Source organism: Oncorhynchus mykiss, chromosome 19, assembly GCF_013265735.2.
Source record: "Oncorhynchus mykiss isolate Arlee chromosome 19, USDA_OmykA_1.1, whole genome shotgun sequence".
In the NCBI taxonomy this organism is placed as follows: Eukaryota; Metazoa; Chordata; class Actinopteri; order Salmoniformes; family Salmonidae; genus Oncorhynchus; species Oncorhynchus mykiss.
The window spans coordinates 54,959,015-54,971,744 of NC_048583.1; the positions used below are offsets into that span (position 1 = coordinate 54,959,015).

Below are 12,730 nucleotides of genomic sequence, written 5' to 3' on the forward strand. Positions count from 1 at the left end.
TTGTATAATTTTTTTGTTGTTGTTGTTTTTGTGTTTTGGAATGTCCGGTATCCCTGGGATACCATGCTGTCACAAAGTAAGTGATGTAAAACACATCTGTAGAATGAGTTCCTTACACCCATAATGCTCATTGACTGGACCTTCCAAGTAACCTTAGGAATTATGCATCACAATCAGTGGAGGCTGATGAGGGGAGGACGGCTCACAATAATGGCTGGAACAGAGCAAATGGATTAGCACATGGAAACCATGTGTTTGTTGTATTTTATACCATTCCACCTATTCTACTCCAATCAATCAAATTTTAATCAAATGTATTTATGAAGCCCTATTTACATCAGCCAATGTCACAAAGTGCTGTCATGACGTTGGCCTGGGGGTAGGTTTATGACAGTCATAAACACACACCCCCCCCCCTTTCCTCTCTCTACCCTACTGATGTGACATTTGAAAATCCCTTGGTTAACATAGAGATTCTGGGAACATCAGAAAGTGGGGGGAAATGAACCATATTTTTGTAATCCGACCAGTTGAACATATGCGTGGGTACTTAATGAATATGATGTCAGTTCGGTGGTCATCTGAGACATTCTCATCAATGATAGGGTGACATAAACTCTACAGTGGAAAGTGTACACATTATAGTTATCGGATTCACATGGAATTGTTGTTCAATTTAAATGTTAGAATATACAATTATTGGTGAAAAGATTAAATGTAATTTTAGCTTCCAAATGAGAGATTTGGGTTTTCATAAGGTTAGGGCTCTGCTCAATCAGTGGCCCGCCCCTGTGAACAGACCTGGGTTATAAAATTATGAAAACACACCCTTCTCCCTCCTCTATATAAAGCCTTGACGAAAATGTAACCTCCCATTCCGGGTACATTAGGATGACGATCCGATGTCAGAATGGTTCAGATAATAACTACAGAACGAAGCTAACCTTAGCGTGAGCTTTGGTTGCGAATGGTATGAACTTTGAACTCTTATTAACTACAGAAGTGATACCTGCTAGCCGTTGAGTTAGCAACAACAGCTAAAAACGTGGGTTAGGAAAGGACAGACAGACTATCCCGTCTACCACCCAACGACGACACTACAACGTTTCCCATTCACCTCCAGAGACACTCTTCAAAGGACGAAGGACTGTTGGGCAACACGGCCATCCATCTACCACCAACCTTAAAATGAATCACCTTAAAATCAATCACTAATAACATTAAATAAATAAGAATCTTCAGAAATTACTTTGTCAAAGCAACAAAATAACTAGGACTTTACAATGATGGTGAAAACATGGAGAAATGTTAGGGTTAAGTGGGTTAAAATCTTCCTGGAAGACACATGGCATGCACAGAAGGAAATGTCAAAATGCTGAATTGTGGCATTTTAGAAGTCTTTATTCATATTACAATCTGATTTACTGAATTTTCCATGTCTATATTAAAGGGAACTTAATTTAATATAACATGCTTTTAAAATTCAATATTTGTGCACAATTTCTACAAACAATATCAAAGGGACACTAAAGGCACTCATTTCGTGGAATGATCCATAAATAAGATTGATTAATGCGACAGACACTTAATGGTCCAATCAAAATGGACAATGTTCAAAAAGGCCCCACATTTAACTACTGTATCCTCCTGACCACCAATGAGACAAGAAAAAAATATGTTCAATAGATTGCATCATGTAAGGGGATGGATGTAATTATTTATCATCCTAGAGCATCTGATCGAAAACAAAGTAAAGGGTTTCAGACCCAGTGCTTATCTATTAAACACAAAAATGTATTTATTTTCGACCATATCAACATGTTAACTATTGCATTCTCTGTGACCTGACCACACACAAATCTCTCAGTGTTCATAAAAACCACAACTCTGGTCCTGTCCGTGGAAGTAAACTGGCATTCATCTGGCAAGGGAAAGTAACTACATGTAGAGGAATGATTGGGCATGCAAGACAAAAATGGCACCCTATCATGTTACGAGTGATGAATCACTAATCTCACTTGCCCCCTGGGCTGTTTGTGCTAATCATGTTTCGAGTTTCAATGTCACATGCACAAGTACAATGAAATGCCTTTCTTGCAAGCTCTAACCCCAACAATGACAGAATGTTAAAACATTGTTTTCAATAACAATGTAATACTAAAGATAACAAGGCAGAACAAAAACACACAAGATATAAAAATAAGAAGAACACGATAAAGTAAGTAAGCATACTATATACAGGGTCAGTCAGTTTCAGTACCGTATTTACAATGTTCAGGAATACTGGAGTGATAAAGATAGATACACTATATATACAAAAGTATGTGGACACCCCTTCAAATGAGTGGATTCGCCTATTTCAGCCACACCCGTAGCTGACAGGTGTATAAAATCGAGCAACAACATTCTAGACAATTCTTTGCTTCCAACTTTGTGGCAACCGTTTTAGTGAAGGCCCTTTCCTGTTTTAACATGGCAATGCTACCGTGCACAAAGCGAGGTCCATACAGAAATGGTTTGTCAAGATCGGTGTGGAAGAACTTGACTGGCCTGCACAGAGCCAGTCAAGAACGCAGACTGCAAGCCAGGCCTAATCGCCCAACATCAGTGCCAGACCTCACTAATGCTCGTGGCTGAATGGAAGCAGGTCCGCCCACCAATGTTCCAACATCTAGTGGACGCTGTTATAGCAGCAAAGGGGGGATCAACTCCATATTAATACCCATGATTTTAGAATGAGATGTTCGACAAGTAGGTGTCCACATACATTTGGTCATGAAGTGTATGTCACTTTATATTTTATGATGACTTTTTTGGGTGGCGGTACCCCCTAAACCCACTGGGCTCTGTACAGGGCATAAAACAACCACTCAGAGTTTAACAGGTTAAGAAGAGATGCTGGACTGTTCTGGAGTGGCCGTCGAAGAGTCTAGGTCTGAATCACATCCATAACCTATGGCGAGATCTGAAAAAAGCATTTGGGGTAGGGAACCCCTCAAATATTGAAGAGCAGTTTGTGGCTGAAAAGTGGGTCAAATTGTCAGTAGAAAGATGCAGCAAGCTCATTGGTGGATGTTTGTCTGCAGTTCTCTTGGCTAAAGGCTGTGCAACCAAGTACTAGCTCTGGGGTGCCAATAATTTCGTCCGTGCAATTTGTCTTAAAAATGTCAACTCTGTTTAGACATTTTTTATTGGTGAAATTTTGAAAAATCCAATAACAAGGTGTGGTGCACAATTTTTTTATTTTTACATTTGAACTTATTTTAGAAGAAATGGAGAAACTCTATTCATCAAATATCCTCAGAAAACCCACATTGCAAAGAATCCCACACAAGTAGGCTACTCATCCAGCGACAATTTATATCTCATTAGTGGTCGCCATATTCATTTAAACCATAGGATGCAGTTGCACACTATTGACTGAAGAGGTTGAATCTCTTTACTACTGCTGGGAAATAGCCAATGTGTGTTTTCATCCGAATTAGCCTGTGGGGAGTCTTTGTATGGTCATTTATAGTAATTCCATGCATGTGCGTGCACTGCGCATAGGAACACATAGGTTACTGTATTATGCATATACTTGTATGGCATGGCGGGAAAGTTCCGTCTGTCCCCAATTCGCAAACGTGCCCGTGTTGCTAACCTCCCACGCCATGGAGGAATGTCACCTTTAATTCTCCAGGAGAGAGAAAGCCTACTGTCACTCCAATCGATAAATTGCCTCCCTTATTGGGCAGCAATTGGACAGTGCCAAACTCCCGCGCCGTGCGCACTCGTGCATTCCTCTGAAATGATGGAGGTCCATCTGACCTGTCCTTAAGACGATATTGCTGACTTCAGACACATTTGAGAGTTCCATCACAAAAAAAACATTTATTTGGATACTTTCAAAGGATGAGACTAAATGTGTTGTGATGGATAAACGATGATTGAACCATTCAGAAGGTATGTGCCCACATTTATAGCCTGATATATGTTGGTTGCCCTTTCATTATTTTTGGTAGCATACCATAGGCTATAACCTATTTTTGATGTGTTTTTTTTAAGGATAGTTTCATTTTATCATACCGAGGCTATGATAGGCTATCATATTATCAAATAACATGTTGGTCATTATTAGGGACCAGCTTCCATTTTAATACATTTGTTTTGCTTCTTCATCTAATCTTTGAATGCATTATGGCATTGCAAGAGGAAAATTGTAACTAATAACCTCTACAAAATTAGCTTCTTGAGTTTAATGAGAGATATCAGGACACCAGGTACAGGTGCTGCAGGTGTTGCAGAGTCTATATTTGAAAAACTTGGGGTGCATGCCCCAAACGTAAACTTTAAGACTATAACAAGTCAAAACAACTGTATGTTCAATATGTGCAAATGAAAAATAGTTGAGTAAAGGTCAAATAACACCCAGCACAAAGATTTCATATTTATCAATGGGAGTGAGTGAGCAATGGAATAACGGACAACAGGATGAAGGGTGATGGCCTTGTATGACTGATCCCTTTAGCACAGGAATGGCTGAGTCACAAGCCAGTCACTTATGGACACAATGCTCCACAGAGTATGTGGCACAGTATTACCATTATTGTTATCCCACAGACAGGTTTTTGATTGATTTCCAAACAAACAATTTTGGTGTATAACTCAGCTCAGCCACTACCTTGACAAAGCGAAAGTTTAAGCCACAGGGTGTGATAACAGCACAGGTAGGCTATTTCTAGTCAGCTGGGTGGCTAAACTTGAAGAGCCACTAGTTGAAATGACAAAGTTATAGAAAGACAACATTAAATTATTTGAAGAACCACTGATTGCAAGTGTCAGATATAAATACTTAATTTGAAACTATTTTAATTCTGTTCATATTAGGCTTCCTTCTCTCAATGGATGCACACACATCAGGCTAGGAATTTACATTCAAGATATTTACATTTAGAAATGCTTATAATTGCCTTTCCAATTAAAAACTGTGACAGACCCATCCCCGTGTTGTGGTTTGAGCAGGGATGCCCATGGAAGTAATGAAAATAATGCTTTTTGTATTTCATCCCACATACATTGTATGTCCGTTGTTCAAGCATGACAAAGCCATAATACCATTTGCATAAGTAATGTGATTTGCAGCCATTTAAATAAGCCAGACTCTAGATATGTTTGTAAATGTAATTTTCTTTTCATATTTTTTTTTGTACCAACAGCTGTTTGGAAGTGTCACTGACTGAAATTGGTCCTTTTTAATATGGCCTTCATGAAAAACCAATTTGCCTCCGTATGCAAAACATCCAGCTACTCCCTAGTAGGCAGTAATAAAGTCTTGAGTGTTCCCTATGCTCCTAAATTGAATTTAGGGGCGAAAGGATTACATTTAGAGCTTCATGCTGAGTATTGACTTGACGTTGATGTCATGGGGCTGCAATGACACAGTTAGAATACTATGCTGAGCATAACAGCCTCCAATATGACCGTGAATCACTGATTCCCTGATCATTTCTGCCACCGTGTGGAGAAGTGATCTACTCATCGAGAAAATGTGTCAATTTGAATACAAATAACCTGTATCATGCTATAATATTCTCTAATCAATGTTTTGTCACACAAAAATAATCATCCAAAAATTATGTTTTTTTCCCCCCTTCGCAGTGGCTCCAAATATAAGGGAAGGCAGGGAAAGTATGGTAGGGAAAGCATGGTAGTAAGAGAGAGAAAAGGATCTGGATTAGGGACAAAGACATAGTAATGGAGAACGAGGAGTATGGTAGATAGTTCTGGAGCCTAAGAGTTTAAATAAACTGCATGTCAGGACCAGAAGGCTCCTTCAAAATGGAACCAAAGACTGATATGGTGTTGGTAGTGATCTTTCTCAGCATTGTGACCCTGATCACTGCCTTAATGAACAGTGCAGTCATATTGACGATCATTAACACAAAAAAACTCCACCTGCCCGCAAACTACCTGATCTGCTCTCTGGCTGTCACTGACTTCCTGGTGGCCATCTTGGTGATGCCCCTTAGCGTCCTCTACATCGCCACAAAGAAGTGGCTGCTGGGATGTGTCGTCTGTGAGGAATGGCTGAGCGTGGACATGACCTGCTGCACCTGCTCCATCCTGCATCTGTGTGCCATCGCACTGGACCGCCACGGGGCCACCAACTGCCACCAATGCCCTGGAGTACGCCTGCAAGAGAACCCCGCGCCACGTCGCCATCATGGTTACCATCACGTGGACCATCTCTGTCCTCATTTCAGTGCCGCCTCTGTTATGGAGGCACAGCGGGGATGACAACTTCGGCAATTACATCAAGTGTCTCATCAAGCATGACCACATCGGCTACACCATCTATTCCACCTTCGGGGCCTTCTACATCCCAATGGCCATCATCTTCATCCTCTACTACCAGATCTTCATCGCAGCCCGGACCTTGTACCACATACGGAGCTCCTCGGGAGCCCAGTGTAAGAGGAGAGCCAGCAGCCACAACTGCCTCAGTAGCAGTTTCAGTCAGTGACACTTCGCACCAACGTCTCTCTGTGCGTCTGAGCAGTCTGCCTCGGACCCCACGCTAAACACAGAGCTAAATATACTCAAATATGACCGGGGGGGACCTGTGATGAGAGGACCCAGATCTGTGCATCCAGAGAGAGGAAGGCTGCCAGCACACTGGGCCTCATCCTGGGGGCTTTTATCGTATGCTGGCTGCCTTTCTTTGTTAAGGAGTTACTGGTGGGCCTCCGGGTGTTTCATGCCTCAGCACAGGTGTCAGACTTTCTCACGTGGCTGGGATACGTTAACTCACTCATAACTCACTCACCCTGCTCTACACCAGCTTCAATGAGGACTTCAAGCAGGCCTTTAGGAAACAAATATGCAAATATGACTGCTTTCTTGGATATGTCTGGGCTGATTGTTTTTTTTACCCCCTTTTTCTCCCCAATTTTGTAGTTTCCAATTATTAGTAGTTACTATCTTGTTACTATCTTGTCTCATCGCTACAACTCCCGTACGGGCTCGGGAGAGACGAAGGTCGAAAGTCATGCGCCCACCGAAACACAACCCAACCAAGCCGCACTGCTTCTTAACACAGCGCACATCCAACCCGGAAGCCAGCCGCATGTGTCGGAGGAAACACTGTGCACCTGGCGACCTTGGCTAGCGTGCACTGCGCCCGGCCCGCCACAGGAGTCGCTGGTGCGCGATGAGGCAAGGATATCCCTACCGGCCAAACCCTCCCTAACCCGGACGACGCTAGGCCAATTGTGCGTTGCCCCACGGACCTCCCAGTCGCGGCCGGCTGCGACAGAGCCTGGGCGCGAACCCAGTCTCTGGTGGCACAGCTAGCGCTGCGATGCAGTGCCCTAGACCACTGCGCCACCTGGGAGGCCCCCTGGGCTGATTGTTGATTGGCTGTAAACAATATATTAAAGAAGCCATATGTTTTTATACATGAAGAATACATTTTCTTTTGGAATAAAAGCTGGTTTCATTCTAACTGAAACAATTGTATTGCTCCTTTATCCAGAAGAGTTCTAAACAGATAATTTACAATAAGTAAATACAGTGCATTTATTTGACGATATGTTAATAAAAACAAAAGTAATACAATACTAAAAGCAATTAGTCTTAATGCTTTACAGTAGCTTATAGAATGAACATTTTGAATCCAATAATACAATTACTGAGTGGAGTAAAGTTATGACTCATGACATTGTTGCTGAGCTAAGAAGAGCCTTTAATGCTCAGAGATTTCATGTGCCATCCTCCATGCTTATTGAGTTACATCTGCCTAGTGTCCAACGCAACCAAGGCCGGGAGACTTAAAAACACAGGTAAACGGAGAGATGAAGAGATACTTCCGCAACTTAAAGGGGCAATCTGCAATTTAAACAATAACAAAGCCCACCCCACCACTGTTTCGGTACAGCTAAAAGATGGTGCTGGAGAAATGTAACCACTCAAATTCATAAACAACAATAGATGCAATAGATACATGATCAACATTATAGTTTTCTCTATGTTTTTAGGCCATAAAGTGTTTGTTTACAATTACATGGAGTATAACAATGGAGTACAACAAGCTTATATTTTGGGTTCTGAGGGGGTATGACAGTTGAGCTAAGCTCATGAAGCATGTATAAGTTATAGTCTTCCAAGAATCAATGGGTAAATCTAATTCATTTAAATGTCCACAATTATTTTCCCTTTGATATACATCCTTTACATTTCCAACTTTCAGAGGTAGATAGATGGATATATTCCTGATTATTCTTCAAGCATTCATGAATTGTCATTACTTATTGTAATTACAGTTGAAGTCGGAAGTTTACATACACTTAGGTTGGAGGCATTAAAACTCGTTTTTCAACCACTCCACAAATTTCTTGTTAACAAACTATAGTTTCGGCCAGTCGGTTAGTATATCTACTTTGTGCATGACACAAGTAATTTTTCCAACAATTGTTTACAGACACATTATTTCACTTATAATTCACTGTATCACAATTCCAGTGGGTCAGAAGTTTACATACACTAAGTTGACTGACTTTCAACAGCTTGGAAAATTCCAGAAAATGATGTCATGGCTTTAGAAGCTTCTGATAGGCTAATTTCCATAATTTGAGTCAATTGAGGATTTGGCTCTCTGTGAGGGTAACATTATTTCACATACAGTATTTATTGCTTGCACACGTTAGCACTGCCGCAGAGGATTCTAGATCAGGGCCAGGGTCTAGCCCTCATGGTTTATTTTAGAAACCCTGTTTATTTCATGAGAAATCTTTCACTTTTGTGTGTACATATTTACTCATTTTTGGGGTTATAATCCAGCATCGAAAGATGAATCAAATATTCAAAGTATTAAAAATTACCTTAGATGTTTTTTAATTTTTACCTTTATTTAACTAGACAAGTCAGTTAAGAACAAATTCTTATTTTCAATGACGGCCTAGGAACAGTGGGTTAACTGCCTGTTCAGGGGCAGAATGACAGATTTGTACCTTGTCAGCTCGGGGATTTGAACTTGCAACCTTCCCGTTACTAGTCCAACGCTCTAACCACTAGGCCTTTGTAATGATTTACAAAGCAAAAGACCATGAACATAAGGTAAACTAATGAACCAATGATCCCGCCTCGCCCCCAGTTGCATAACAACAGTTACCTAGTAACATCCCATCTGTTTAAGGGATTAGAAGCTCCCATCCATAGTCAGGATGGAAGTTTGTTTTGTCTTTCGACTGCAGTGCAGTTCCTTTTTTCATTTCAAGGATTATGAGGCATGTGGCTAAGTGGCCAATGACTTGCACAAAGAGATCACTGATAAAGTTGGAGGGGTTTACCTAATCCCGGTTGAGCACATGGGCAGAGGGACAGCAGTATAAAAGTTCACGATGGGAGCAGTATGCTCTTCACTGAGCACTGAACAGGCTTCCACCAAGAGAAACACACAACAGGTAATGCTTTTTCCATTCAGTATGTTGTTTCTCCAATGTATATTTTACAGTCTTTTTGTGTTTATCAGCTATCAACTTCTGATATGTTAATATGTTGGTTTTGAATGATTTGTTAATTTTTCTTGTCAGATTATTGCCACCCGCCACTATGATGTGCTTGTTGAAATCAATTGGAGTATCCCTCATCCTGTCCATACTTCTGTACATGGCAGACTCTTATCCAAACAGTGACATGCCAAACGGTAAACTTTACGTTACATTACCGTGAAAGTACTGTTTTTGTCCAAATGACCAGTGAGTTATTCTTGGAGATGGCCTACTGTTGTCATTAGAGAATATAAATCGGTACATAACCTCCTTATTGCCAGTGTGTGTTTACAAGGATGAGAGACACACATTTGCAGTACAAGGTGAATAAAGTTTACAGATCAGATTGTTCATTCGATTTTCAATTAATTTATGTCTTCACTATCTTCAGTGGGCTGTGAGGAATGCAAACTGAAGGAGAACAAAGTATTCTCTAACCCAGGCGCCCCTGTCTACCAGTGTACAGGCTGCTGCTTTTCCAGAGCTTATCCAACCCCACTGCAGTCTAAGAAAGCCATGTTGGTCCCAAAGAACATCACCTCTGAAGCCACATGCTGCGTTGCAAAAGAAGGTGAAAGGGTAAGACAATATATTTATCTAATTAAGTGTAAGAGTTGGGATTGATATCCTCAGTTTGATCATCTGACATGAAGACATTCCTAGTGTCATGCACATAACGTGTAAATGTAACATTTAACAACAACTAGAATGAACCAGAATGTGGTTTTTCAAACCATCTCTCTTTCTCTTGATTCTTCTTCTCCTTCTCCTCCTCTCTCAGGTGGTGGTGGACAACATCAAGCTGACGAACCACACAGAGTGTTGGTGCAACACCTGTTATCACCATAAGTCATAAACTGCCTGTGAGGCCAGAAATATCCTTATCGCAGAAGTAAAAGCTTGGCAACAGATACTAGGCATTTTGCACAACTTATTCCTGAAGTGTTTTAAGAGAAATCACATATTAAGAGATCATTGGCTGCATTTAAACAAGCAACCCACTTCTGTTATTTTTTTCAGTATTTGGTATTTTGAACAAACACCTCAACTCTTTTCACATCAGCTATTTTTTCCAGAGTTGATCTGATTAATCAAAAGACCAATTAGTGAAAAAAATATCAGAATTGGGCTGCCTGCATAAACCCAGCCAATGTCATCCACAAAAGGTGATAGTCTGCTGATAATATTTATAGTGCTCTTAATATATTACTGTCACAATTATGAAGTTGTATTCCTGTAGCCTACTGTGTTGATCAAATGTAGACTTTACTATATGAATTGAATACTGATTAAAATGTTTTTCAGTATTTTACCACGTTGTGTCCTCTACTTCTTTTTTTGAGCAACGGATGCCTTGAAGTAAAAAAAAAAATAGTTTCTCTCCCAAGCCACACCACACTCAATAGCCTATGGATCAAAACTCAGGATTTTATCTTCACACAGCTGCCTCAGGTAGGCTTAAAAGGCTGTTACACAGGCAGCCCAATTCTGATATTATTTTGTATTATTAATTTGTTTTTTGACCAATCAGATCAGCCCTGAAAAAGATATGATGTGAAAAGATCTGATGTGATTGGTCAAAAGACAAAATTAGTGGTTGAAAAAAATAACAGAATTTGACTTTAACTGCTGTCTATTCTTCTTCCGTGGATTACCCCAACAAGAGAAGGTCACAAGTGTTTCCCTAAAAGCTGTCTGGGTTTAAACACCTTCTATTGTACAGAAAGTGAATAGCTTAATCAATTGATAGTGACAGAATTAGATTACTTCGCAAGCAAAGTCAATTTTTTGTCTCCTCAGCTATGAAAGGTTATAGCTCAGCTTCTGAGTGTCAAAGAAACTAAACAATGATATATCCTTGTTTCTAGCATAAAGCATAGTGGATCAAAGCACTGTTATAGGTCCCTTTATATAATCAGATCTGCTTAATTTTCTTCAAAATCTTAAGCTAACAAGGGGTAAGTCTGTGTTTTCTGCCATTTTCTTTAATAAACTGTAGGCCAATGGCATACCATCTCTCAATTTGAGTTTTAATTTAACAGCCTTGACACAGAGGTAGGCTATTTAAAGAGTGCATGGTGGGTGGAGGAATTGACCGCCAAATCTATGATTTTAACAGCCTATAGCCTAATTTTGTCTGTCAAACAGGTAGGCCTACCTCTTGTTTCTTAAATAGGAAGAGAATGGCTCCAATGGTTCCAACACAAAGACCTCTTGTTGTTAGTAAAAACGAATTAAAATGGAGATGGTTGAATGAATAATGCCGAATGGAATTTGACAAGTTCCAGCACCATGAACTGCCCATTTCTGATTGATTTTATTGCGGCTCCTGCTTCAAGATTGACCACCACCAGTGGCAGACTGTCATTCAGGGACGGTGGGGCAGGTGTTGTGAGCCCCACATTTTTAGCAATTGTTATTACAAAATGTAAATAAAAAAAAAACATTTTTAAAAATGGGGGGGGGGCTCTGGCCCACCGTCCCTGAATGACAGTCTGCCACTGGTGGTGGTCAATCTTGAAGCAGGAGCCACAGCAAAATACATCAGAAAAGGACAGTTCATGGTGCTGAAACTTGCCTGTTTGGCATGTTATTTTGACATGAATAAGTGCAATATATCAGTTCATTGGCCACAAATAAAATTACTTCAAATCACATTATATATTCAGTAGCGTTCAAAATCTTGGCTAGCAGTCATCATCATGAATCAAGGCGACAATCTACTGGCAAATTCCTTTTAATCCTTGTCATATGAAGATAAATAATAAAGAGAAATTATAGATAAAACGTATGCTCATCAACAATTGGACATAAATATTACACAAGTTGGAAATCTCAAATTCAATAAAGAGTGGTTTGGAAGGAATCAGTGGCTAACTGCAAGCATTGCAAAGCCTGCTATTCAGTGGAGTGGCTGTGAGGTCCCAAATCTGAGATTAAGGATCTGTTTTAAACATTGGCCATGCTGTCACTGAAGCGTGATTTGTGCTGTTGTAACAGTATCATTTTAAACCGTCCCCTCGCCCATACCCGGGCGCGAACTATAGGGACCTTCTGCACACATCAACAGTCACCCTCGAAGCATCGTTACCCATCGCTCCACAAAAGCCGCGGCCCTTGCAGAGCAAGGGGAACTACTACTTCAAGGTCTCAGAGCAAGTGACGTCACTGATTGAAACGCTATTTAGCGCCCACGCTAA

General features: G+C 40.5%; 1 protein-coding gene and 1 pseudogene across 1 annotated transcript; both read left to right on the plus strand.

Annotated features, from left to right (window-relative positions):
• Positions 1 to 5,820: 5,820 nt before the first annotated feature.
• Positions 5,821 to 9,525, plus strand: LOC110498386 (annotated as a pseudogene).
• Positions 9,294 to 10,842, plus strand: LOC110498128 (glycoprotein hormones alpha chain 1). The gene is made up of 4 exons (XM_021574729.2): positions 9,294 to 9,443; positions 9,573 to 9,685; positions 9,922 to 10,109; positions 10,312 to 10,842. The coding sequence occupies exons 2-4, from the start codon at positions 9,592 to 9,594 to the stop codon at positions 10,384 to 10,386; spliced, it is 357 nt and encodes a 118-aa protein (XP_021430404.1). The 5' UTR covers positions 9,294 to 9,443; positions 9,573 to 9,591; the 3' UTR covers positions 10,387 to 10,842.
• Positions 10,843 to 12,730: the final 1,888 nt, after the last annotated feature.

What these genes read in the sequence shown, in the direction of transcription:
- LOC110498128 (XM_021574729.2), top strand. Translation starts at nt 9,592, where the DNA reads ATGATGTGCTTGTTGAAATCAATTGGAGTATCCCTCATCCTGTCCATA. An exon ending in AAACAGTGACATGCCAAACG is followed by an intron (nt 9,686 to 9,921) that starts GTAAACTTTACG and finishes CACTATCTTCAG; the next exon opens with TGGGCTGTGAGGAATGCAAA. An exon ending in TTGCAAAAGAAGGTGAAAGG is followed by an intron (nt 10,110 to 10,311) that starts GTAAGACAATAT and finishes CTCCTCTCTCAG; the next exon opens with GTGGTGGTGGACAACATCAA.